Source organism: Ctenopharyngodon idella, chromosome 15 (genome assembly GCF_019924925.1).
Source record: "Ctenopharyngodon idella isolate HZGC_01 chromosome 15, HZGC01, whole genome shotgun sequence".
Classification (NCBI taxonomy): Eukaryota; Metazoa; Chordata; class Actinopteri; order Cypriniformes; family Xenocyprididae; genus Ctenopharyngodon; species Ctenopharyngodon idella.
The window spans coordinates 22,185,005-22,212,087 of record NC_067234.1 but is presented as its reverse complement, the minus strand read 5'-3'; the positions used below and the strand labels follow the sequence as shown (position 1 = coordinate 22,212,087).

Here is a 27,083-nt window from a genome sequence, read left to right as displayed (position 1 = left end):
AATTTCAGTGGTTCACCACTGGGGGGCGTGACTTTAGCAGTTTAATGCCTCACTAAGCCATTGGATTTTATCAAAAATATCTTAATTTGTGTTCTGAAGATGAACAAAAGTCTTAGAGGTGTGAAACGACATGAGGGTGAGTAATTAATGACAGAATTTTCATTTTTGGGTGAACTAACCCTTTAAGTTGAAGTACTAAAATTACTCAAAAAAAGATAAATAGATATATTCAACAAAAAATTAAAATGTAGTTCCAGAATTATTAATACATCTGATTCATGTGACTTTGGTTAATGCTTCTAACATGTTTTCTCTTTGTGTTTCCTTTGCACAGACAAGGCAAGTGTGGACCGGAGGATCTCAGCTTTGTGTTACTGCACCGTTACCCTGTACGAATAAAGAGCGTGATCTGTGAAAACTTGGCCGATGCTTTCACTCCAGGGACCATCATCTTCTCAAGCTACAGAGAAGACTAAACAAATCCCTTGTTTTTGTTGCGTAGCAGTCAAAGCACTTTCAGTTCCTTTTGATTCCTTTCAATCACAAGCAACAGACCAAGTATTACATTTTTTGCAGACGACATTTTGAGGATGTGCACAAGTTCACTACCAAAGATGAAAACTAAACAGAGACTTCATAGTATGAAAAAAGCCGTTGGACCTGCATTTAGATCCATCTTCTGTTTTTACAACTTAAACGACATCTTTTCCCTTTTTTACATAAACTGAAGGGACTTTGGACTGGGAATCCTTGGAGGCCCAAAAATGAACATCAATGCAAATCAGTTCATCTTATTGTTTTATACTGCACTCTATTGCTCTGATTATTTATTGGTTTTAGAAAGATACGCTAGTGTTATTGATGATAGTGTTGTGCGGCCGATGTTGGACTGTAATTACTGGTACCACACATACACAGTCACATGGTTAGGAGGAATCTGTAGTATTTACAAAATCAGTTTTGAAGCAAATGCACTTTATTGAGGCAGATGTGGAAGACGCTTGTCCTAGAACATCTGGGAGAAGGTGGAGATAATGACCCCTTCATCCATCTCCAAGATCAGCATATGGCTCTAGATTCTTCTCATTTCTATATCTGAAATCCTCTGAAAATGAGTGTCTGGAAGGCCCGTGAGCATCAGGTTGGACATTGGCGTCACATAACAGCCTCATGGTGAATCATACATAATGGTCAAAATACTTGAGTCGTTACTTACCTTTTGATTCAGCCATACTGAAACGTTTTTATGTTCATATTAATACTGTAGCTTTTTTTAACCGACGTGCGTGAGCTGTAAATACTTGTACATTCTACATGTGTGTTTTTATTTTGGAGTGAATGCGAGCGAGCGCAGCGTGATTGAAGAAGGTGGATGCTGCCGCCACCAGCCCTGCCTGTCAAATTAAGAGCACAAGATTTCCTTGTTTGTAGGTTTTTTATTTCATTGTAGAGGTTATAGATGAGGACAACTTCCGCAGAGACTCGAGACCTCACTTTGCATGGCAGCTCTTGATTAACGCCCATGAATATCTTGTGTACGACAATACATTGACTGTGCGGGACGTGGATGTTGTAGGTAAATGGGAGAGAGTGCGGCCCACTGCCAGGCTCTGCTTTTCCCCATTCATCCACTGTGCTCAGGACAGTGTTTGTGTAACTGCACTTCCCAGATGCAGTGGCCAGTTTCAGGATACTGAAGAACTGAAAGCATGACTTCGGGTAGTCTACTTTCACTTGTACATGTTTTGAACACCTCGCTCCCTCTTTCCTGCACTCTGCCTGTGTTTTTATTTTTAATAATGGCCCCTTGTGAGCCTACAGAGCCTTTACTGTACAGAAAAAGAAGGCTGATGTCTTTCTGCCACTTTGTTATACAAAATCCATGCATATCTGTAGTTGTAGGACTTCCTTATCCAGGTCTGAGCAGAACTGTGTACAAATGATCCATTAGAGAAGACTAGTACAGAGCACATGTACCTGTGGAACGTTAGAATGTATTTGCCCTTTGGTTAGCAACTTTCCCTTTCCGAATAAAAACTTACAACCAGCCTATCACAGCCCGACATGACATGATCACGGTCGATGCAGCCTGGAGGTTCATGATCCCTTGACTTTCAGTGATAAAATGTTTTAATCAATATGTGTTTTACCAAGGGCATCTATGTTGTCTGAAACTGTAGAAATACAGCTTTTATTAAACAGATCAATTTTATCCTGTTATCTTGAGTCTCATTTTATGTCATGTGTTTTGCAAAAGTGTTGGAGACATCCTGCTGTATTTATTTGTTACAAAGGAAGTACTGTACCTTTATGGGAATGTTAAAATAACTTTAGAATAATGTTATACAAACCAAAAAACTAACGTTCTATTTCTGTTAAGAAAACATTCCTGGCTAACCAAAAACAAACCGTAACAAAATAACCTTCTGGGAACAAAAAAAACTAACATTCTGGAAACGTTATAATAATGTTATGAAAACGTTAGAATAATGTTATACAAACCAAAAAGTAACGTTCTGGAAACGTTAGATTAATGTTAGAATAACGTTCTGGGAACCAAAAACTAACATTCTGGGAATGTTAAGAAAACTGTCCTGGCTAATCAAAAACAAACCACACAAATAACGTTCTGGAAATGTTAGAATAACATTTTACAAACAAAAATCTAACATTCTGTGAACATTAGATTAATGTTAGAATAACGTTCTGGCAACGTTAAGAAAACTTTCCTGGCTAACTAAAAACAGTACATAAAAAATAACGTTCTGTGAACCAAAGATCTGGGTTGCTAGGTATTATACAAACCATATCTTGTTTTTTTTTATTGTTTAATTAATAAAAATAAAAATATCCAAGCACATTAACTATCATATGGAAGCATGCAGAGCACAGGCGCGCAATAAACCCAGCTAACAATTTAGTTTTAGGTTCACAGAACGTTATTTTTTTATGGTTTGTTTTTGGTTAGCCAGGAAAGATTTCTTAACATTCGCAGAATGTTAGTTTTTGGTTTTTATAATGTTATTCTAATGTTCTCATAACGTTATTCTAACGTTTCCAGAGCATTAATTTTTGGTTCCAAAATGTTATTTTTGTGGTTTCTTTTTGGTTAGCCAGTAAAGTTTTCTTAATGTTCACAGAACGTTATTCTCACATTAATCTAACGTTTCCAGAACATTCGTTTTTGATTCCCAAAACGTTATTTTTATGGATTGTGTTTGTTAGCCAGGAAAGTTTTCTTAATGTTCCCAGAACGTTATTCTAACATTAATCTAACGTTCCCAGAATGTTAGTTTTTGGTTTGTATAACGTTATTCTAATGTTCTCATAACGTTATTATAACATTTCCAGAATGTTAGCTTTTGGTTTGTATAACGTTATTATAACCTTTCCAGAACGTTCATTTTTGGTTCCCAGAAAGATATTTTTACGGTTTGTTTTTGTTAGCCAGGAAAGTTTTCTTAACATTCCCAGAATGTTATTTTTTGGTTTGTATAATGTTATTCTAACGTTCCTATAACATTACTATAACGTTCCCCTAACCTCTTTACTCCAATATCATTACCCCGCTGTACGTCAGTAATCATCCAGCAGTGAGCACACCCGCGACCCAGTATAGTATAAGCGGTATGGGAAATGGATCTGTATGGACACCTATAACCAGTATTACAAAAACTGTATCTTCCCCGCTAGAAATTTTACGTTCCCAGAACATTCTCAGAATGTCCCCACTGGTGTTAAGGATGTTGCCTAGTAACGTTCCCAGTATGTTCAGAGACGGTCACAATGTGGAGTTCTTTTAAGGGTTGGGGGACATTATTTGGTGGACCTTCACAGTACATTCAGGACGTTCTGGGAATGTTTAGGGGACTATTACTATAGGACGTTCTGTTAACTTCCCAAAAATCCTCTTTGTAACGTTCTCGCGCGACCATTAAATAACCAAAATGGAATGTTCCCCTAAAGTCATATAAGGAACCTTGAACTCCAGCACTTTCATTACCAAAAGAGGATGTTTTAGGAACGCCCCTAATGTTCTGTAAAGTTTCAGAATTTTCGTCACCTTTAGAGAACTTTTAGGGAACGTTGCGCAAGGTCACGACAACGTCGACTTCTACATGGTTGTTTTATAGAAAATAATAAAGTTTGAAGTCACCGTTATGGAGGTGAGCGTTTGCTTTAGATGGGCTCTTGATTCTTGATATTTTAACATTAGATTTCTTCTGGCTGCTTTAACTGTGTTTTCAAAACATGTTTATTACAGCAAAAAGTACAAGACAAACTCTGATCAGATGAATTTGGTTATTTAGTGATGGTGATTCAATCATCATGGAGCATCTTGATTCACTGATTCTTTCCAGAGTCTATGTATGTGTCATACATTTGATATAGTAATGATAAAGTTAAATTGAAGGGGATAATTGTGATAGATACAGTCTATTATTAATCCCTCACTGTAAAAAAATAAATCGGAAAAAAATGATCAGACTGTCAGCTATGGCTGCAAAAACAAAAACCTTAAAATTAAAGTAAAATATTCTAATTTAAATAAAGTGCAAGAAACTTGAACAGAAATTTTCATTAAACTTTTTTTTTTTTTTTTTTTTACAGAAAAACACTGTTATTTTATAGGTATTCCCTGAATTATTACAATAAAACTCCTTCACTGAAAAACATAATCTTAAAAAAAACAAAAACAAAAAAAAAACGGTCAAATGACTTTCAGCAAAGGCTGCCAACAAAAGTCTGTAAAATAAATGTAAAATATCCTAATTGAAATAAAGTACAAAACACTCTTACAAAAAAAAACACCATTGTTTTTCATGTATATCCTGAATTGTTACTAACAAAACACATTAATTGTAAAATGTGAATCTCTTGCATTTAACCAGAAAAAGCACACATGAATGAATTAACACAACTATATGTAAATTTTCTGTAAAAAAATATGTGAATTACTATATTTTTCATTAATGTCATAATACTTAAAATAACAGCCGAGTTGTTAATTTACATATATTGTTTGTAACTTTATAGAGTTTTGAGTATAATTTAAAATAAAAGAAAATGACCGTAAAAAAAAAAATCACAGTTATTTTCTGTAAAATTAGGATTTTTTTTTACAGTGCTCATAACATTTACAATAGAAAATATTTTTATTTTTAAACCTAATAGCAGTTACAGTTGCTGGACATGTTTTGTCCCATCTCTCAAGAATCAGTGACAGGACAGTAAAGGACAGATGAAAGAATGAAAAGCTCAATAATAAATTTACAATGAGATTATATTTCATAAATAGGCCTATAGGTTGATTCTCTGTGTTCAACCAGTGCTGGCACACATTTGCTTTAAAATGTTAATCAGCTCAGTGACTTGAGTGTCGTCTTCTGGACATTTATTGTTCACAACATGGTACCTGTGGCCACACTTTCTCAAGATCCTCTGCAAATGTTCACCCATCTTTTTAATGTGCTTTTCAATATTCGTGCCTCTTAACTCATCTCCCCACGTAAAGAGTACCAGAGAGTGTGACCACACCATGTCCCCGAGGACACCCAGATATTTCTCCATAGCACGGCCATCCCTCTTGCTGAAAGACTCCACTGGGATAACAAGGAGAAATATCTGATATCCAGGAGGGGCCAACATCACACTGCGCAGGATCTCCTGTTTCACCTGTTTGCCGTCAGCCAAACCGAAGAGACTCCAGCCCGGAGTGTCCACCACAGCCAGCCTCACGCCGTCCACCCAGCCGTATCTCCTCATACACCGAGTCGTCTTCTTCCCAGCCTCAAACTCACTGCGTCCGAGGATGAGGTCTCCCGCTGAACTCTTACCAGCATGTCTTCGACCCAGCAGCACGAGTCCAATCACAGAACCACACACTGAATCGACTAACCAAGACACAGAGAAGTCAAATCAAAGGTAATGTACGATCCCAATAATACGCAGATCAAAACTGGTTAATGTTGTCAAAAGTCTTTTCCTGAACCTTATCTATTGCCTGGTTCTGTCATAAGGCTTTACTTTTTAACCACACCTACCTTGTCAAAAGTCATATAATACACGTGATTGAGTACAAATATATCCGTTGCTTTAACCATGTATCACATGTGAAGTGTCCACCAACTTACCATATGCTGTCAAAGTGCTCACTGCCATTCTTCATTTCTCCACCCCAGTCAGTCGGTCTTCACTGTATGTTGCATATATCCGCTTAACTGTTTGCTTAAATCCATTTAACACACAATGAACTCAGTTTACAAAGTTTTAAAGTTCACTTCTCAGTTCTGTGGAAGCCATATAGCGTGTGACGCGCATGTTTTGACATGGGAGGGAGGGACAGTCAGGTCAGTTTAGTTAGTAAAACAATAGCCTATATAATAAGGATTCCAAAGGCTATGTGGTAAAGTCCACAAAAATTGGCAACCCATCACTTTTTAAAGCAATAAAGGAACAAATCCCAGGTTCTTTAGAGGGATAGTTAACTTATGTTAGGTTTTGACCTTCTTTACTCTATTTAACAGTTACAATGTAATTTTGACTTGATTTGTTCAAAAATGCTGTTCAAATGATTATTGAAGAAATATTAATTTTTTTTATTACTAAAACCTATATTTAGCTGCCTTTGTTCAAGATTTTGTACACAACACTTACCACATAATTTCTTCATGTAAAAGGAACATTTCTGTAACACTTTACAATAAGGTTCATTAGTTAAACATTAATTAATGCATGAACTAACATGAACTAACCATGAACAATACATTTGTTACTAATCTTCATTAACGTTAGTTAATGAAAATACACTTGTTCATTGTTTGTACATGTTAGTACACAGTGCATTAACTAATGTTTACAAGATTTTAATAATGTAAATAGTAATTAGGAAATGTTGAAATTAACATTAACAAAGAATAATAAATGCTGTATTCATTATTAGTTCATGTTAACTAATGAACCTTATTGTAAAGTGTTACCAACATTTTATATAAATGACATTGAAGTTTGATTTTACAGCATGGAGGGAAGACAACTAAAGTGTCATTCCATTTCTACCAGTGATGTTATTGTTAAGTAAAACTAAAATGACTAAAAATACTTTGTTAATTGAAATGAAGCTAAAATAAAATATAAATATTAGATGGGAAAATTACTAAAACTGAAATAAAATAAAACTTATTATAAAACGGTTAGTTCCTGTCCTTGATTCTGATTGGTCATTAGCTGTTTTATTCACGATAAAACACGGCTATGACCGCTTCACCCAACGGTTCTGTGTATCACTACACAACACCCTTAGCAACCACTCTTAGCAACGTAAACTGTATGTTCTCAGTTGATATTGTTCATTGAAGCTTACTGTATTATGTACAAGAGTATTGTGAGAAAAAGATCAAGTGAGCGAGTTTATTACCTGCATTCAGATTTAGCTTTTTCCTTCAGGTCAGTCCTATGTTCATAATAAAACATCTGTTTAAATGTCCGATGTATTATCTTGTCCTTTTAACAGTTAAGGGGTTTTCCCTTGACTGACAGCGCTAGTCAAAGCATTTGTCAGTTGCGTCTTGTTCTGTGTTCACAACAATTCAGTCTTTTCAACGTAAAAGTCTTCGCTACTGACCGACACACTCATAAAGACAGTCTTTGCCGCCATCTAATGGCGTAATAATGTAACTTCTGTTGCTGTTCACGGTCGGGGACAATTTTTTCCGGTGGAAGGAAGGCTTTTAGAAAAAGTTTACTTCATGAAAGTTGCATTGATACATATTTCTAGCTTTAATATATGTATTGTGTGGTAACTGTTTTATAAAAGCAATAAAGTACTTGAAGCTAGTGCTGTATCGTGAATAAGTCACGGCTGAAGGGGTTGTGCCTAACAACGCCCTTCAGCCGTGACTAATTCATGATTCAGCACAGCCTCTCTTACCCTATTGCTTACAAAGAAAAAAACAAAAAAACAAAAAACAAAAACAAAAGCACAAATTAACAAATTTACTGAAACCGAAAATATAAAAATAAAAGCTATTTATATATATATATATATATATATATATATATACACTACACAAGTATAAGTGGTTTTCATACATATTGAAGTGTTGATTATTTGTTTGCAGCCATTCAAACACTATTACCTAAATTATTGTAAGATTTTTTTTTTTTTTGATAATTATGTTAACAGTAAATACAACCCAACATTTGCTCTCAAACCAGCTAACCCCTACTGAGAAACAGCATAATTTAGGATAAATAGGCAAAAAATTTACTTGTCAGTAGTTTATAGAATAAAACATAAATGTTCATTTTACTCAAACACATACATATAAAAATAGTAAATCCAGAGAACTGCTAATTTTCCAGTGGTCTCTTCATTTTCAGAGCTGTATATATAATCCAATGTGTTAAAGGGTTAGTAGTTCACCCAAAAATGAAATTTCTGTCATTAATTACTCACCCTCATGTCGTTCCACACCTGTAAGACTTTCGTTCATGTTCAGAACACAAATTAAGATATTTTTGATGGTATGATTCGTCCATGGACCGCAATATAACCACCACTTTCAAGGTCCAGAAAGGTACTAAAGACATTGTTAAAAAAGTCGACGTGACTGCAGTGGTTCAACCACAAAAAGTATTCTTGTCACTTCATAACATTAAGGTTGAACTACTGCAGTCACGTCGACTTTTTTAACAATGTCTTTAGTACCTTTCTGGACCTTGAAAGTGGTGGTTGAATTACTATCTATGGACAATTCACACATCTCTCAGATTTCATAAAAAATATCTTAATTTGTGTTCTGAAGATGAAGGAAAATCTTACCGGTGTGGAACGACATGAGGTTGAGTACTTAACAACAGAATATTCATTTTTGTGTGAACTAACCCTTTAAACTTTGTCCCAAATCTTGGTAACAGGGTTGTAAAAATGGCAAATAAAAGTTCACATGATAATATTTAATAGAAAATAAACCCTTTTCATTCATAAGACAGCTGCTGGTCATATGCATTGGAAAGCAAAGACAAAATGCAAACTCGTGAGAGGATTGTAATAGTTCATTCTTCTAAAATTTATTCATACATATATATTTATACTTTGACTGCCACAGTGTGACTCGTATCACATTATTTCCTGACCTGTAAGCATAAATAGATGCTGTTCTCTTACCTCTGTTAAATTAACTGACAACAGTAATGGGTCATTTTCAGCACCACTGTATATAGTACATTCTCTATATTGCATCATTTATAAAAATATACAGATTTTCTTTTGCAAAACATTCTTTCCATGTTGTTCAAATGGCATGAGATCAAGGATCCATATACTGTTAGCATCATTTCTCCTCCCATCCTCTTTATCCTTCCGACCACATTTCCATTCACAGCATTTCAAAGATCAGTAGCAGCCACACTGAATAAAAGTCACGGCACACGCCGTTCTCTCACCACCGCAGACTTTCACAACAAACTCCCGTGACTCCTTCAGGAAGTTAAGAAAGAGAGAGTGGAGGAGAGAACAAAGCATACACAGAAAAGATGATGGGTGGGGGTGAACGGAAGAGGTGATGAAAAGAACAAGGTGTACTGTAACAGGCCTGAACAGTGCACTTCTGTAACTCCTCAGCAGCCCGCTAGGGGGCGCCTCAATCCGGTTTATGTCCCAGGTTAACAGGGTGGACAAATACTTAAAAAAGCATGAAGAAAATCCAAAACAAAAATCAAGTAAAACAAAGTTTTTAATATCGAGGCGTTCTTGATGAAGAGGAAGGCGCATCGGGATGAGAGTTTGGTTGCAGTGCATAGACAGACGTCTGAGTCGGAGCCACTTGGGTTATTGCCTGACGACGAGCCGCCCTGACACTCGCACACAAACACACAGAGGCATAAGGACCTCTTTAACACAGTAGTGGAGTGTGAGAGGGCATTGTGAGCGCTTCTCCCGAAGGCCAGCAGAGAGCAATGTTCATTCTGCATTATGGGCCAGAGGAAGCAGCATTGTGTGTAATGTGTCTTCAGCCCAAGGGGCTTGAGTCCTGCACTTTATCTCTGTGCACAGTCTGTCCTCAGAGTCCAGCTCGCTCGTAGAACAACACATAGGCGTCACTACTGCGAACTTGGCTGGTTGACATTGGCGTGACTCTGGAAGAAGAAATTGACATATTTTGTTGACAATCAATTTTTTATTGAAAATCTGGAATTCAAAATCAAATTTTTAACCATATAAAACCTACTCTATCACATTGATATGCAAATTTCTAAGACCTCTAAACTATGAACATAAGCAAAACTTTTCTGAAAAACCTGTTGTACACAATCTACTAGTATAAAAGTATAAATCTAAACATGTCCACCTTCAGGTTGTGATACACGTGTCCTTATTGCTAAAATCTTTACTGATTTTTATTAGGGATGTGCGCAATGACTAATTTCATAAACATCTAAACGAAAATTTTGCAATCGACTGGTCTAAACCCCCCAGTCTGTGTATGCGATCCATTTGAATTAAGCTACTTGATCTATGAACAGTCAAATCCCATACTGAATGCCCCTAAAAACAGGTCAAATAAAATATTAAACAAATTTCCTCAAATAAAAGTTAGTCCACATAATTCAGTACTGACAACTATAAGCGTATTCTCTTCCTTAGGATGTGGATATGGCAACTGTTTAAGTGTCAAGTAAGTTTCATTCATAATGTTCCTCTTTTTATCAGATATAAAATTTTATACGTTATTGTCCCTCATAACTGGAAGTATAACAAGCCTATAAGCAAGCTTAATTGTTATATACTAGTTTGCCATGACACAGAAGAAAACGAAAAAGTATATGAATAGGCTGTCAAAATACTCCCTCACCTCGCTCATTTTTCGAGTGGACACTTCTCTAAACCCGCTGCGAGTGCCATGGAGAAAACAAACGCATGCAAAATCTGAGGTAAAATTAAATGATTTTGTTTTCCGTTCCAGATAAACACTTTTTGAAAATAATTTATTCATTTTACATGTAACATTAACATGATGGTAATTTAAATGTAGCCTTTGTAAAAATATAAAGCAAAACATTAAATGTGCAAAAAAAAAAAAAAAAGTAAACAACTATATTTCAAAGTTGACTAGCTGCAGCAGTATTGTTTAATCGTCAGGTCAAATAGTCTTGCACATCCCTAATTTTTATATTGTTAGTAATATTTCAACACTTGCTGGACTGAAGCGAATTAGGTTTACTGGATTATCCATAAATCCATTTTTTAATTTTTTTTTTTTTTAGAAAAATCATGTTAGAATGTATCAAATATGATACATCAGGCTTTTGTGGAGCATTTATTTGTACATCTTTAAATCCTCATTGTATCGCCTTAAGTTTTGCCCCCCACAATAAAAACTACAGAGCTTTGACCATAAAACTAAGCATTTAAAGCAAATTAAATTTAAATTTTAAAATTCATTTTACTAAGACATATTATTGGCAGATACAGTGAGAACTGTATTATATGCATTTTATGTAAGTAAATGTAAGTATGTAAGTATCTTACTTTTTGCCCATATAAATATCAGCAACTGCACCAAAATGCATATTTTTGCTTGGTTTGGGCCTTTGAATAAAATGTAGGTGTTTTTTTCCTCCTTGAGTATGATGTCCTATATTAGATGTAGATTGTAATTAATTTTTATTATATAGATTTTAGTAATATACAGTCAAACCAAAAATTATTCAGACATTTTTGATATATTTTTACTAGTGGGTGCAGGACACTATAGTTCATTTATGTAAGTGAGGATAGCAAAATAAAGTAAACTATGACATATTATACCCAAACATATTTCATACAGTGGACTACCAGTAAAATTGCTAAAAATTTGGAACCAAAAATTATTCAGACACTTTGACCTGACCATGTTTTGCTTAAGTGTTATCTGACATAATCAAGATTATTTTTTTCTGACACAGTTTAACTCTGAGATCTTGTCATATTTTATTACCATTTCTTAAACTATAGTGAATAAACTGTATTAATGAATGAAATGTTCAAGGTGTCTGAATAAATTTTGGTTTGACTGTCTGTGTGTGTGTGTGTGTGTGTGTATATATATATACAGTGGGTACGGAAAGTATTCAGACCCCCTTAAATTTTTCACTCTTTGTTATATTGCAGCCATTTGCTAAAATCATTTAAGTTCATTTTTTTTCCTCATTAATGTACACACAGCACCCCATATTGACAGAAAAACACAGAATTGTTGACATTTTTGCAGATTTATTAAAAAAGAAAAACTGAAATATCACATGGTCCTAAGTATTCAGACCCTTTGCTCAGTATTTAGTAGAAGCACCCTTTTGATCTAATACAGCCATGAGTCTTTTTGGGAAAGATGCAACAAGTTTTTCACACCTGGATTTGGGGATTCTCTGCCATTCCTCCTTGCAGATCCTCTCCAGTTCTGTCAGCTTGGATGGTAAACGTTGGTGGACAGCCATTTTTAGGTCTCTCCAGAGATGCTCAATTGGGTTTAAGTCAGGGCTCTGGCTGGGCCATTCAAGAACAGTCACGGAGTTGTTGTGAAGCCACTCCTTCGTTATTTTAGCTGTGTGCTTAGGGTCATTGTCTTGTTGGAAGGTAAACCTTCGGCCCAGTCTGAGGTCCTGAGCACTCTGGAGAAGGTTTTCGTCCAGGATATCCCTGTACTTGGCCGCATTCATCTTCCCCTCGATTGCAACCAGTCGTCCTGTCCCTGCAGCTGAAAAACACCCCCACAGCATGATGCTGCCACCACCATGCTTCACTGTTGGGACTGTATTGGACAGGTGATGAGCAGTGCCTGGTTTTCTCCACACATACCGCTTAGAATTAAGGCCAAAAAGTTCTATCTTGGTCTCATCAGACCAGAGAATCTTATTTCTCACCATCTTAGCAAACTCCATGCGGGCTTTCATGTGTCTTGCACTGAGGAGAGGCTTCCGTCGGGCCACTCTGCCATAAAGCCCCGACTGGTGGAGGGCTGCAGTGATGGTTGACTTTCTACAACTTTCTCCCATCTCCCGACTGCATCTCTGGAGCTCAGCCACAGTGATCTTTGGGTTCTTCTTTACCTCTCTCACCAAGGTTCTTCTCCCCCGATAGCTCAGTTTGGCCGGACGGCCAGCTCTAGGAAGGGTTCTGGTCGTCCCAAACGTCTTCCATTTAAGGATTATGGAGGCCACTGTGCTCTTAGGAACCTTAAGTGCAGCAGAAATTTTTTTGTAACCTTGGCCAGATCTGTGCTTTGCCACAATTCTGTCTCTGAGCTCTTCAGGCAGTTCCTTTGACCTCATGATTCTCATTTGCTCTGACATGCACTGTGAGCTGTAAGGTCTTATATAGACAGATGTGTGGCTTTCCTAATCAAGTCTAATCAGTATAATCAAACACAGCTGGACTCAAATGAAGGTGTAGAACCATCTCAAGGATGATCAGAAGAAATGGACAGCACCTGAGTTAAATATATGAGTGTCACAGCAAAGGGTCTGAATACTTAGGACCATGTGATATTTCAGTTTTTCTTTTTTAATAAATCTACAAAAATGTCAACAATTCTGTGTTTTTCTGTCAATATGGGGTGCTGTGTGTACATTAATGAGGAAAAAAAATGAACTTAAATGATTTTAGCAAATGGCTGCAATATAACAAAGAGTGAAAAAATTAAGGGGGTCTGAATACTTTCCGTACCCACTGTATATATATGGGTCAAAGACGAGATGTCTAAATTTGTTGTCCAAAGGCCATTAATTTAACATAAAAAGATAAATAGGTGTAAATATAATATTAAATCACTTAACTCTTACCCTTCTTTTGACCCAGAAATATTAGTGTTGCAAACTATTAAATTAAGGGAGTTATTGAGCTCTAAAGTGTCAAAATGTCATTCAGTGTAACTGTCCGGATTAAAATTCTAATGACAAAAGTGTTTTTAAAATGTAGAAATTCATCCTAAAAATATAAATGAACACCCATGGCATAACTGTGCTAGTGTTTGCAGTAATATATAGAACAATGGGCAACATACTGCATCTACAATATATTTTAAAACTTGAATAATATTGGTCCCGACTTTTGTGTTTCATGAATGTCATTCAGTATAACAAAGACAAAAAAACATTTTAAAGCATATCACATGATGGTAATCATGTGACAGTGTGACACATTACAAAGAGTACCCACTGAAGACCCTCTATCTATGGGATAAGGTGAATAAATCTCTCTGAAAATCTCTCTAGTAATCTTTGTAACAAAAGCACATGTCCTTCAGTACAACACAGAAAAGATACTTTTAATGTTATTATTTTATAAAAAAGCTATATTAAATATGAACATTAAGGATGATCTTTATAGGTAAAGGCCATTACTTTATATAGGTGACCAAGGCACTGCCTGTTAAATATGTTCATGTATGAAATCTGTCCTTCAGTATCACGCTTGTGTCAAAAGTTTCAATGTTATACCACAATGCCACCCATTATACTGAATGACAGTGGCTTTGTTACCCCATGTTTTCATCTAAATCATGCAATTCATATTTACTTGCTGTATGAAAACTGAATATTATCATATTAAACTATTTTATGGCATTTTAAGTTATTTCAAGGCACATTATCTTTATACTGTAGATGCAATTGTCTAATTATACCTGCAGTTAAGGTATAACTGATGGATTATTTTAGTTAATATAATATTACACACACATGCAATTATGAATTAAAATTGATTATGAATTATATTAGATAATAGCTGCTTCATATTTGGGGCACTTTGAAAAATTGAGCCTGTACAGACTGTTGGTTTAACTTTTAAACTGTAAGTTTTATAACCTACTATTAATGGACTATTAATAACATTTAATAGATGCAAATCATATTCTGTACCAGTGTCATAACTATCAAATTTTCATTTTTTAGTTATCAGAGAAGAAAGAAGGATGTCAATCCTGATCATCAACCAAAGGAGACAATCTGACGCTGAATATAGCTGATGTGATGTAATGTCGTGATATTACTTTGCGAAAGGTTTCCAATGTTTTGTGATGATTTCAAGGAAGTTTTTTTTACGTTTTTTTTTTTCCCACAATGTTTCTGAAATGTTTTGTAATAGCTTTGTTTGAAATGTTCAATGCTGATTTAATCCTACATGAATTAAATTGTACCTCTTGCGTCAGAGGTACTATGACTATGTTGCATAGTAAAATCCATGTTCTTTATGTGTGTGGCGTATGGATCATCTCTCTCACATTTTTAAACATCTTCTCCATTTTTTTATTACAGTTTTATAGCTTAAAAAATAGCTAAAAGAAAAATACTATTGCTGCTACTAATAATAGTTCATAGAATCAGTACTGTTATTGCTGAAGGACTCACATTTAACCAATATTTTTAGGCCGTAGTGATACGTGTCATTCAGGGTAACAAAATATTGTCATACAGTACAACACCAGTATTTTATATTAAAATACAATAATTTTGTTTTATTGACTCAGAGAGATAAAAACAAATCTCAAAGGATGAAGTGAAAGATACTTTTAATATATTTTAGCATTTTTTCAGTGTAAGACAGGATGTATTTGTAAAAAAAAAAAAACTATGAATTTTGAGTTGTACCTGTGATGCATCAAATATGTGGTATTCAAAATAAAATAGTCATTTTTTTCTGGGTAGCTATATTTCTACAAGTCTAAGCATGGACATATAACCTTGTGATTAAGTGTTTGTTAAAAAAGAATAATTTTACGCCCATTTTCCATAGTGTTATACTGAATGACATTTTACTAGGGTACATTCATATCAATCACAATAAAAATTAATTATTGGCTTTATACTTGAATATATCTAATATAAGGGCATATGTGACACTCCAATGAACATAAAAAAGCCTTTTAGGGAATTGTAATTGCTGTTTTATTTTATTTTTTTTCATCAAACTGAATTTGTGACAGTTTAAGACTTTTTAAAGACCTGTGAGAACCCTGTAGACCAATAATGGATCTAAAAGATACATACTGACGCAATATATATTTTTTAATATTTAGAATTTTATTATTTATAATGTATAATTCATATATATATATATATTTTTTTATTTCTTCAAATAAAATATTGTATTACATTTTAGTATTAAAATGGCCAAATATCAGCCAATTTTTCAGCCTGGCCAATATATTAGAAAGAAGACATGTGTGTGAGATTAGTAGCACTAAAGGAAGCACTTTTTAAGGAAGAGTGAGTGGGAGGGAGGTGAAGGAGCAGGAGTGAGGGAGGAGGAAGGGATACAGGAAAATAATAGCAGCTAGAAGGTGGAATGGAGCTCTGCTGACATGCTAACCATGAGGTTATACACCTTTGGGAAATCTACCTGCTTCTCTAAACAGTTATGAAACAGGATAAGAAAGAGCAGGAGGTAAAAGTAAAGAAAGTACCTGGAGTCATTATATGTGTACCATTCCCCGTTTTCAGGATTGCAACAGTATGCTGTGTAGTGGCCTCCCATAGTTGTGCCTGAGTGATTGGACACTGCATACAAGTTATACACGGCACTGCCTGAAACAGAAGATTAATAGACAGTCAGGGTGGAAATAAATGCCAGATACAGTTTACTGTGTAACTAAAATTCTAATAATATCTAGAAAAATATAGAAATACTGCATTATAATTATAAATAAGCCAGAAATATACCAGGACTCTTATTTTGAAATGTCTATGCTTTACTACTTCCAGCTTCAAAAGTCATTTTCAAGCCCCAAAAAACGCTGTTGTCATGTAAATGAACTGTCAAAACGTTTCCCGTTTTTTAGTTGAAAATGGTGTCCTGTAAACAGCCCCTAAATGACTGTAGATTTCCAGCATACGTTAACAGAGTCACTGGAAGATCCAGTTATGGTATTTTAACTAAAAAATTACAAGATTCAGTTTTTTTTAATGAAACATATGCATGGATAAATTGTTCAAAATAAGATCTATAACATGCATTTAGAAAACAGATAGGGTGAATTTTCATTTCATGCCAAGTGTCGCTGCACATTCACTCTACGACTTAAGTGTCTTTACTCACTGCTTCTGTCAGAGGCGAACTCCCTGAGGTCCAGGTCTTTCATGGGGAAGTTGACAAAAGTAGACAGTTTGCTGGTTCTGATGCGGGCTTCTGAGAAGCGCTTCAGATCTGAACAAGTGAAGCAGTTAAGGAGAATAGACTGCACACTGCTAATCTCAGAGAGACCTCTCACTGAACGCTTCAATCAGCACATTCCTGTACACACAAACACATCCTGACCTTATCTGTGATTACTATCAACAAACACACCGACGACATCCCAGTGACATCACAACGAGATCAGATTGCATTAGAAAAGGATACGAAGAACTAATATTTTAGGAAACTTCTGAACTGTAAATTTCTTTGTACATCGTCTCCTGGCTTTGCATCTGTAACATGTCTGGATGAAAAGATGGAACAATTAGATGCTTCGGTATATATCTATTTCCACATTATTAAAATGATAGGAGTGAATGAAATGAATTACTGGCTTCTCGTCCCCATCCAGCACATCTTCTTTAGTAAAGAGCCTCATGCAATCCATTAGGCTCACCTCTCCATAGCCCTTCTAGGCAGAGGAACACCATTAATACCCACTCATTTCTCCAAAAGTCCAAAGTGTGCAATATAAAGCCTGAAAATGCATGTACACTTCAAAGAACTGACCTTGGAGATAGGTAAGGAAAGATCCCAGAAGGGATCGAACACAGTGGAACAATAGCCACATTCACTGCAGGTCAAAGAGCTCTTCAGCTGGCCTACGAACAGATCTGAGGACAGACAGAGACACGGCAGAACTGTGCTTAGTAATGGAGCACAACGATAACCCAAAGCTGTTTGATCTGTGTGTAGTGCAGTGTTGCTATTGTTAACTAAAACTATGAAAGATATATATATATATATATATATATATATGTGTGTGTGTGTGTGTGTGTGTAATAACTGTATAATTTATGTCATTGTATATAAATAATACTAAAATAATAGTGTACACTCACCTACAATTTTGCTGTCTTCTCTCTCCAAGTACTTAGCCCACATCTTTTTCCCTTTTTCCTCATCACTAAAGAAAATTAACAAGACATATAAATCACAAAATCGTGCACACAACATGCAATCCTGGACGATCCACAGTCATACAGAGAGTACACTTACGACAAGTGATCAAAGTCTTCTATGTTTCCCCGAGGCCGGACAGTGACCCTGTTCACTTCATTGTGCAGGCCATCTAGCAGGAAACGTAGAAACTCCTGAGCATCCTGTTGACTGGAAAGATTACATAAACATCTCAACACATTGCAAAACCACAGCCAGCTATTGATAAATATAAAAAAACTGAACTACATTACATTAATAAGACATTACATTATTACTAATAATCAGGCAATTGTATTCATGTAATGGCCAATAACCTGATAAATATTCAATATTAAAATTCTATGCTATTTTGTAAAAAAAAAAAAAAATAATAAAAAAATCTCAAAATCAGTTTTAAAGGATTAGTTCACCCAAAAATGAAATTTCTGTCATTAATTACTCACCCTCATGTCGTTCCAAACCCGTAAGACCTTCGCTCATCTTCAAAACACAAATCAAGATATTTTTGATGAAATCCGAGTTTTTATATCGCCCATAGAAAGCAACGTAATTACCACATTCAATGTCCAGAAAAGTAGTAAAGACATCGTTAAAATAGTCAACGTGACTACATTGGTTTAACCTTAATGTTATGAAGTGACGAAAATACTTTTTGTGCACAAAAACAAAACAAAAATAATGACTTTGTTTAACAATTTTGTCTCTCCCCTGTCAGTCTCCTGTGCTGTTTATGTTGTAAACACAGTTCAGTGCTTCCGTGTTCTGTCAGAACGCGACTGTGTCAGCATCAATACTGAGCCGCCATAACCTGGAAGCCTGCACTGTCTATACAATGTAAACAGCGTAGAAGACTGAAGATGAAATTGCTGAATAAAGTTGTATTTTTGTTTTGTTTTTGCACACAAAAAGTATTCTCGTCACTTCATAACATTAAGGTTGAACCACTGCAGTCACGTTGATGGTTTTAACAATGTCTTTACTACTTTTCTAGACCTTGAGTGTTATAATTATGTTGCTTTCTATGGGGGATAAAAAAAAAACCCTCGGATTTCATCAAAAATACCTTAATTTGTGTCCCGAAGATGATTGAAGGTCTTACGGGTTTGGAACGACATGAGGGTGAGTAATTAATGACAGAAATTTCATTTTTGGGTGAACTAACCCTTTAAATGTGTGGATTTAAAAAGTTAATTGAGGCACCACCAAATTAAAATGTACAATATGAAAAGCAGATAAAATATATCAGCAGATAACCTATATATAGTATTTATCATAGTATTTTACATTTTCTAAACAAAAAAAAAATAATAATAATGCGAGTGGTGCTTGTCTGTGTAAAACCTGCTTCCACTTTGAGCAGAATAAGATGTATGTAAGATGAGACTTACTTGTAGCCTACAAATCTGGGGGCATATCTCTGAATCTGTGTTTTGAACTCAGAGGGGCTGACGGCTTCACTGCTTGAAGAAGTCCACATTGTCTGGATCAGCTTGGCAAACTCTGTATTCATGACAAAGAGAGGCTTTAGGTAAGGTTTCAGTAAGAAGAAAGCACTGACCGCTGTGACACCGGCAGGAACCGTGTCGTGCCGAGTGCACTCACCTTCCATTAGAGCAGTGTTTGTGCGGCTTTTGTTGTTGAGGTCTCGGCGGTGGGAGTTGTGAAGACAGTAGTCTCGCAGGCTCTGTGTGTTGCTAAGACACTGGAGGATGGAGTTCATAAAACACTAGCGAGAGAAAGAGACAAAGGAGAAAAAATATTTAAATTGGGCTGGTTATTGATTAAATGGATGAATTACAAGATATACTAATAATTTAATCAAATATAAATCTTTATTTATTTATTTTTAAAAGCCACCAAATTAAGCACTAAATAGACAAAGTGGCATTAGGCATGACAAAACATGTAATTTTTATAAAAATTCATTTTTGACAAAATTGACAATTTATAATATATTTTATGCATAAAAATATTTACAAAAATCTACCAAAATGGCACAGTGCATGCTCACTAAGCAAAAATCAGAAAAGCAAAGGTAGCTACAAAACAAGTGACACATAGTCTAGAGTTTCATAGCAGCAGCAGACTTGACTGCAATGTGTAAGGGTTTATTTTTGGACTGTACACATACTGTTGCTTGGCAAAAGCAAGTTAAGTGAGTGCGAGAGCGAAGAGACATCATGAAAAATAATCTCGCCGAATGGAAATAGACAGAGGAATGTGAAAGCGATATGAAAATATTTCTGCTTCTTGCCGTTTAGTTTTGATAACCAGATATCGTGAGATTTCACAGTTTTGATCTATTTCTAGCATGTTGGACGTGTTTTATGCGGCCTATATATACTATATAAAAAGAAAATAAGTGTGAATGAGGACATTGGTCAACACTACAGACCTTACACTCTTCAAATTGACATATTTTGAATGATTTTGAATTGATTTGCTGGTGTGCGTGAACATGGGAATTGTAGTTATCACATTCTAAAGGTGAAGCGTGCCATTTCTGCATCACGTCTCCCACTGCTGGACAAACAGGTAGTCCAGCTCAAAAGTAATGCCACTGGTTGAGCCAAAAGTTGAAAAAAAAAAGTCCCACAGAATAAAATTACACACTTCACCTTTAAGAACAGTCAATACATCCCAATAAAAAACACTTACCGTATTTCCCAGATTACGAAGCCCCACCAGGCCCTGGGCACTCTTTGAATTCTGAAAAACATAGAGATGGAACATTAGCACAGGTTACAGACTAGACGTCAGCAGTTACACATTTCAAGTAAGCTGTAAAATGCACTGAAACATTATTCTCTCTTAGGTGTGGTCAAGTTAGTCAAAATTTTGCAATTTTGTGGTGCACCAAGCACCGCTCACTATCAAACCTTTCTTTTGTTCAATGTTGTGAATTCACATGACCGACTTAAATATGAGCGAAATCTCTGTGGAGAAATTGTTCGCCCCTTGTGCAAAACACCTGATCGTGTTGATTCCTATTAAAATGACTGGATTTCGAAAGCAACGTTAAATGTGACCGCACCTTAAGTCAAGTTTCTCAATTGTTCCAGGAAATGGAGATCCATGTTTCCATATAATGTGTGTTTTGGTAGAGGTGCTAGAGTGCTAAAGCGGACCGGCCAGTAATCTGACACTATGTTGTTTTCTGTCGTGCCAAAGCACGGGAGGGGAAACATGATCCGCCCTGTGCTGGAACTCTGACGAACTTACTCGGTGCTGGCCAGAATGTTCACACTGACCACATTTGTCCTGGCCACTGAGGGAACAGCAGTCAATATTTGGGGAACAAACAGTATATATCACACCAGTAATGTTTAACAAACTCTTTAACTGGGTATTATCTAAATCCAAGCTTCCATGGAAAATGCTTGTTGAACACCCATTTCACAGGAATAGGCTCACCAGCTCACTTGTCCTACTCTGCTGAGTAATATCAGCACTGCCAAAAATAGCATCCTTTCACATGGGATGTCCGCTCATTGGCTGATTTATCATTGTCACGGCAACACTGATCCCGGCAGCCATCTCTGATGCCCACATCTTCTCACGGGATTTTTAAATGCTTCTCAAAGGATTTTTACGAACATCTGCAAATATCAACGTCCAACCTTATACTATAATAAAACTGAGAAGTCAATATGAACCTCAAATGGGGAATACAAGTCCTGTTGCATGTCAAGAGAACATTTGTGCAAAGTAGGGCTATTTTAGGTAGTTGTGATTCACTGCGAAGCAGACATCCTCTGCTGTGTTAAATGAGATGATGCTGTTGTTGCCAAAGAACTTGTGGTTGTTTCTCAGTACAGTGGTACAGCTAATAACCTTCTCGTTAAGTTTACAACACGTAATCGAAGTGTGAAAAATGCTTAAAAAACCCTGGAGAAACCTGTTAAAAGAACACCAGCCCAAATGATGAGAGTCATAATGAAAGTCCCTATTGAAATTGCTCCAGCAAGGCTAAAGTGTAAACATTGGGTGAGTAACTTCAATGCATTAGTTTCACAGTTTTATTATTTCCATGTCTAATTAAGCATTGGAACATAGTATAATTACTTGATATGGGTTTCTGCCTTATACGTTGTGGATACAGAGTGATTTTAGATGTCAAAACCCTCCTCTGTAACACTCTTTTTCTCCATTTCTCTGGTGGCCAGAGACTGTGGAAGTGGGTCACGGTGTTCTGTTCACCGCACTCCCCGTTACAGAGGTGAGGGAAGACTAATCCTGCTTTTATAACAGCTCGCTGTGAAAGGAAAATGTGGAGCAAAAGCCCAGATAAAACTTCCAGACTGACGGCCTTCAGACATGAGCATACACTGACCCACATAAATATTAGTTCAAGTGCTCTGGTAGCTGGTTTAAAGATGAACCCGTCAGGTACTGTTTAGAGTTTATACCGTCTTTGTTTTATGTCAACTTTGTTTCCTGTCCTACACTCCCAGCCTAAGAATTCCACACATCTCCAAGCTGTTTGCTGGCTGAGGTTTTCCTTGAAACACTTTTTCTGTTTGAAGACCTAAATTTCCTTAAACTCATGCTCCTTTGCCATAATTTGCCCACCACAGTAGAGGACAGAATCTGCATGACTTTAACAAGTGTATGTGATATGGGTGGGAGCACTGGGTTCTGCCCCATGTACTGAGGCTATGTCTAGGAGTTATACTGGTACAAAACACTCCTGTTTCAACAAACAAAGATAAAGGCCCCGCTGGTACGCTATGTCCTTTACAATCACATATTGCATGTAACACACTGCCAGGTCAAAAAGGGGTGACCAAGGAAAGTGACTTACAAAAGGTGCATGGAGAGAATCATGTGTACAATCATGTTTCTCATATCAAGATCATGCAGAATCATATTTGTTCTATTGTGCCTGTTTGATAAGGCTTTACAAATAGTCAGTCCAATTATTGCAGGTGTAGAAAGCTTTCATTTAAAAGACACTATTATTGTGTAACTTTCAGGCACTAAATATATGGGTCCTTTAATATATAAGCGTCCTGATGAATATTAAAGCACATTCCGTGAGGCTGAAACTAATCGCGAGGCAGATAACGGAGGCTCAGCGGCAAAGCCGGTAGTACGCCAGGCCGGTCCTGACCTCGGTGGCACGGGGTTAGACTGAGAGCGCTGCCGGATGCAGGAGTGAGCTCTAATGGGATTTCTGCTCATTACGTAACAATGAACTGCATCATGCGTCATACATCAGCTGAATGCAGGCTGACGCTGATTTGCATTGTGCAGTTGCTTCACTTCAATGAAATAATGGTGTGTGCTTTCTGTTACATTCAATGTTAGGCATTCTCATCGAAAAGGGAAAAAACTATTATAGCATCAATAAGATTGATTCATCAATTTATCCCAAAGTGGCATGCCAGCATAAACATAACAGCAGTGGTTAAAATAAGTAAATGCACTGCAACAGCAAATGCAAGAAAAATTCAATTTACCATTACACAAGCAGTGACCTGTCACAATACTGATCCCTACTGATGGTGGTAAGTGCAATATTAATGACATCACATCATGAACTACTTTTAAGGCTTATTCAATGGGCCTAAATAAGCTCCATTCATGCTTTAGCATTTATCCCTTGAAATTAACTAGCATCTATTTTATGTAACTAATGCATATTGCTAATAATTTGATGACTACTGATTTTCCCACTAGTTAGACACATAGCACTTACAGGGATATCTATTTTCGTTTTACAAAAAACAAATTGAGTGGACTAATATGTTAGCTAACTTACCTGTAACTAAGAAATAAGCACTAGCACCTAATGAATAGATAGTAGTCAACCTGGAATCGGTAGTAACAACTACAGTACTCGCTAGTACAAAACTCAGTATTTAATGATAAAAATTTGCGATATGTTACCGGTAAAAATAGAATTGTTACTGGTAATGTTATGAACGAGTAGTAGTGAAAATAATAAATGGGCCTAATAATAAATAATAGTAGCATAAAAATAGATATTACTGTGCTTACATGTTAAAACTGCTTGCCACAATACGCTTAAGAAGCGTGTATTCATACCTTGGCATGATTAATCAGAAGCCCAACGAATGTAGAGACCAGCATGGAGCCGGACATAGAGTTTTTCCTCCGCATGTCCTGTCTTAGAAGTGGGAACGCAGTCGCAGGTGGCTCCTCTGGTACTGTAACTGTGTATGAATGTCGCATGATGGGCATAATCAAATCCTTCTGTGGTGTATAAACACCAATTTTAAGAAATCGCCACTATGGACTTTCTTGCATCAAATATTCCAGTGTCCTTTTTTTAATCATTCAGGTAAGCAACTTGATCAGGAAACGACCTCTACAGCGGTGCGAGGCAGCATTGGGGACGAATAAAAAGCATCGCGCGCTAACCGACACACTACAATTAAAGCACTTTTCACAATACAAAAAACAAAGAAAGTTGTTCCCAAATGCAAAGAACAATTCCTTCACGTGTCAAAGTAGACGAGTTCTCAAAGAAAAGAGACGGCAGTGAGTTGAAGCTGTCAGGTTGCAGGCTGGAGGCTGAAGCCAGCGCGCGGGTCCATTTCTTTTCACTAGTGCCAGTCCCGCCCACACGAGCTCAGCGCACGAGCTTGATGCGCGAATACGACGTCACTGAGGGCAGCGGGTTAAACACGCCACAATGACAGAGATTTACAATAATCATGTGGCCGCCAAGGACTTATTACTCATTTTAAATATACCACTTTCAGACAACCTTTCACAGCTCTAAAAACGGAACACTCTAAATCAACATTCCTTACATCGAAAAGACACCTCAGGCAGAATGCGCAGTTTGGTGGTGGGGCTCTGAATTACCCTCCTCGATTAAAGCTAACAGGGCTTCAAAAAGTTAATATTCTTTTTACATACGTTTCATCAATGTTTTTTTTTTTTGTAACAAGCATACATTAAAGGAATAGTTCACCCAAAAAATAAAATTCTGTCATCAATTTATTCACCCTCAAGTTGTTCCAAACCTGTATGAATATTTTTCTTCTGCTGGACACAAAAGAAGATATTTTGAAGAATATGGGTAACTAAACAGTTGATGGGCCCCACTGACTTCCATAGTATGGGAAAAAAAATACTGGTTACTGACATTCTTCAAAATACCTGTTTTTGTCTTCAACAGAAGAAAGAAATTCATACAGGTTTGGAACAAATTGAGGGTGAATAAATGATGGCAGAATTTTCATTTTTGGGTGAATAATCCCTTTAAGTAGCTGCTTGCCAAAAGATGCTCCTAAACAGGAATGGCGCATGCCTGAGAAAGTAACCATTGCAACAGTAGGCTGCTTGAACACTTTTCATTAGTATCATTGACATTGACAATATCAAAACTGTCATTATTTATTCATCAGCAATGTTTGTGATATATTTTTTTTACTTATAGATTTAACTTTGTATAAGACGAACCTCCACAGATTAGCCAATCACTTTAAACTGTCATACAATTTTACCAACAAGACATGCAAATTAAAAACAAATTGCTGTGAATATACATCTAATGTTATGCACAGCTACATGAAAAGAGAGGGGGGAAATGAGAAAAAAAAGACTGGTTATTTGCTACGTTCTCAATTTGAGGACACATAATCAGATTTAAAACAGAACAGCTACCAACAATGGTGAGATCAACAAAAAGTGGGACAATATGTCTAATCTTTTGGGCTTGGCTCCATACTCAACTCAGCGGTCGCCCTCACTAAAGTACTAAAGAGAAGCATTAAACTTTGCCTGTAAAAGTGGCAGAGTGATTGGAACAGGGCAATGAAACACACTAAACCCCAAAAGAGAACACCAGACTGAGGCCATTATGCTTATGAGATGGCAGGTCAAATGTCATCAGCTGCAACCCAGATACAGCGAAAACACTTTAACCACACGTAATGTAATATGAAAGTTACCTAAATGAGAACAAAGTCACTTTTGAAGGCCACACTGTACATGCATCTCACAGCCCTTTTGGACAAACTGTCATCATTTTAGTTAGTAAGATATTGCAGTTGCATGTCACGAAGACTCTTAGTGCTACAATACATTAAATCTCACTTTGCATTTAGTTTAGTAGGGCTGTGCGATTAATTGATTTTGGCTTCCAACGATTATAGAAACAAGATAATCGACCACATTCCGCCGAGCGCACCATCCTTTCCTTCACAGTGGTGCGCTTTCGTTCCTTCCTAAGCCAAACTTAACATCCAATTCAGCCGAATAAGTGAGTGTTGTAAAATGCAGTCTACTGTTGCTAAACTGTGGGACGTGCCTGATATTAAACAGTGTTATTAAAAGCGCATTAAGCCGCGAAAGAGATACTGTTCCCCAAGTGGCTTTCTGTGCGCACGCTCTAAGACGGGGTGGAACACGCATAAGCAAAGTACACTGTGGGCTTCGTGCCTAAACGGTCAAATAGCCTACACACAAAAATGCCAAAATGCCGTTTTAGTGAGTATCCTCAAAAACACAGTCTGTTATGTCTTTAATGAATGTAAACTGAGAAAGGAAACGTATGTGTAACAGTATATTGGATCCGTGCAGCTCTTAAAGTGACAGCAGACTAATAAATCTGCTGCAGTCTGTCATTCATTTTAATCAAACAATAAAGGACGGTTACCCTTTATTTTACAGTGCCGTAGTTACATTGTAATTACTCAAATAAGTACTGAGTACTATTAATTAACTACATGTACTTACTATAGAGTTACGGTTAGGGTTAGGATTTGGTTTAGGGTTAGTTACTTGTAATTATGCATAATTTACTGTTATTACTATAGTAAGTACATGTAGTAACGTGTAAAATAAAGTGTTACCCAAAGGACAAAGATAAAATGACTCACTGCTCTTGAATGAATAACGTTTGTAGTTGTAATAAGGATTAGTCTGTTTAATGCATACAGCAGTGCTATTT

General features: G+C 36.4%; 2 protein-coding genes and 1 long non-coding RNA gene across 9 annotated transcripts in view; 1 reads left to right on the top strand and 2 right to left on the bottom strand.

Moving 5' to 3' along the window:
- The window catches only part of ulk2 (unc-51 like autophagy activating kinase 2), a 39,390-nt gene extending 37,178 nt beyond the window's left edge, over positions 1-2,212 (top strand). For both annotated transcript variants that reach the window (XM_051861546.1, XM_051861545.1), the window contains exon 27: positions 335-2,212. In XM_051861546.1, coding sequence (XP_051717506.1) covers positions 335-399 — 65 coding nt within the window. In that variant the 3' untranslated portion in view covers positions 400-2,212. The remainder of the gene's footprint in view (positions 1-334) is intronic.
- Positions 2,213-4,237: 2,025 nt separating this feature from the next.
- Positions 4,238-6,631, bottom strand: LOC127495098 (uncharacterized). The gene is made up of 2 exons (XR_007925056.1): positions 6,135-6,631; positions 4,238-5,894 (listed from the first exon to the last, which is right to left on the bottom strand). It is a non-coding gene; the product is annotated as an uncharacterized LOC127495098 (long non-coding RNA).
- A 2,416-nt stretch (positions 6,632-9,047) lies between these two features.
- The window catches only part of usp2a (ubiquitin specific peptidase 2a), a 31,346-nt gene continuing 13,310 nt past the window's right edge, over positions 9,048-27,083 (bottom strand). For 3 of the 6 annotated variants that reach the window (XM_051861506.1, XM_051861505.1, XM_051861507.1), the window contains exons 4-14: positions 20,813-20,863; positions 19,757-19,880; positions 19,543-19,654; positions 18,212-18,322; positions 18,055-18,119; positions 17,723-17,826; positions 17,544-17,624; positions 17,378-17,456; positions 17,075-17,182; positions 16,443-16,563; positions 9,048-10,140 (exon numbers count right to left, since the gene is read on the bottom strand). In XM_051861506.1, the coding sequence (XP_051717466.1) occupies positions 10,065-10,140; positions 16,443-16,563; positions 17,075-17,182; positions 17,378-17,456; positions 17,544-17,624; positions 17,723-17,826; positions 18,055-18,119; positions 18,212-18,322; positions 19,543-19,654; positions 19,757-19,880; positions 20,813-20,863 (1,032 nt within the window). In that variant the 3' untranslated portion in view covers positions 9,048-10,064. Of the gene's footprint in view, positions 10,141-16,442; positions 16,564-17,074; positions 17,183-17,377; positions 17,457-17,543; positions 17,625-17,722; positions 17,827-18,054; positions 18,120-18,211; positions 18,323-19,542; positions 19,655-19,756; positions 19,881-20,812; positions 20,864-24,205; positions 24,742-27,083 lie in introns of those variants that run through there. The other 3 variants (XM_051861509.1, XM_051861510.1, XM_051861508.1) reach the window with 3 other exon arrangements.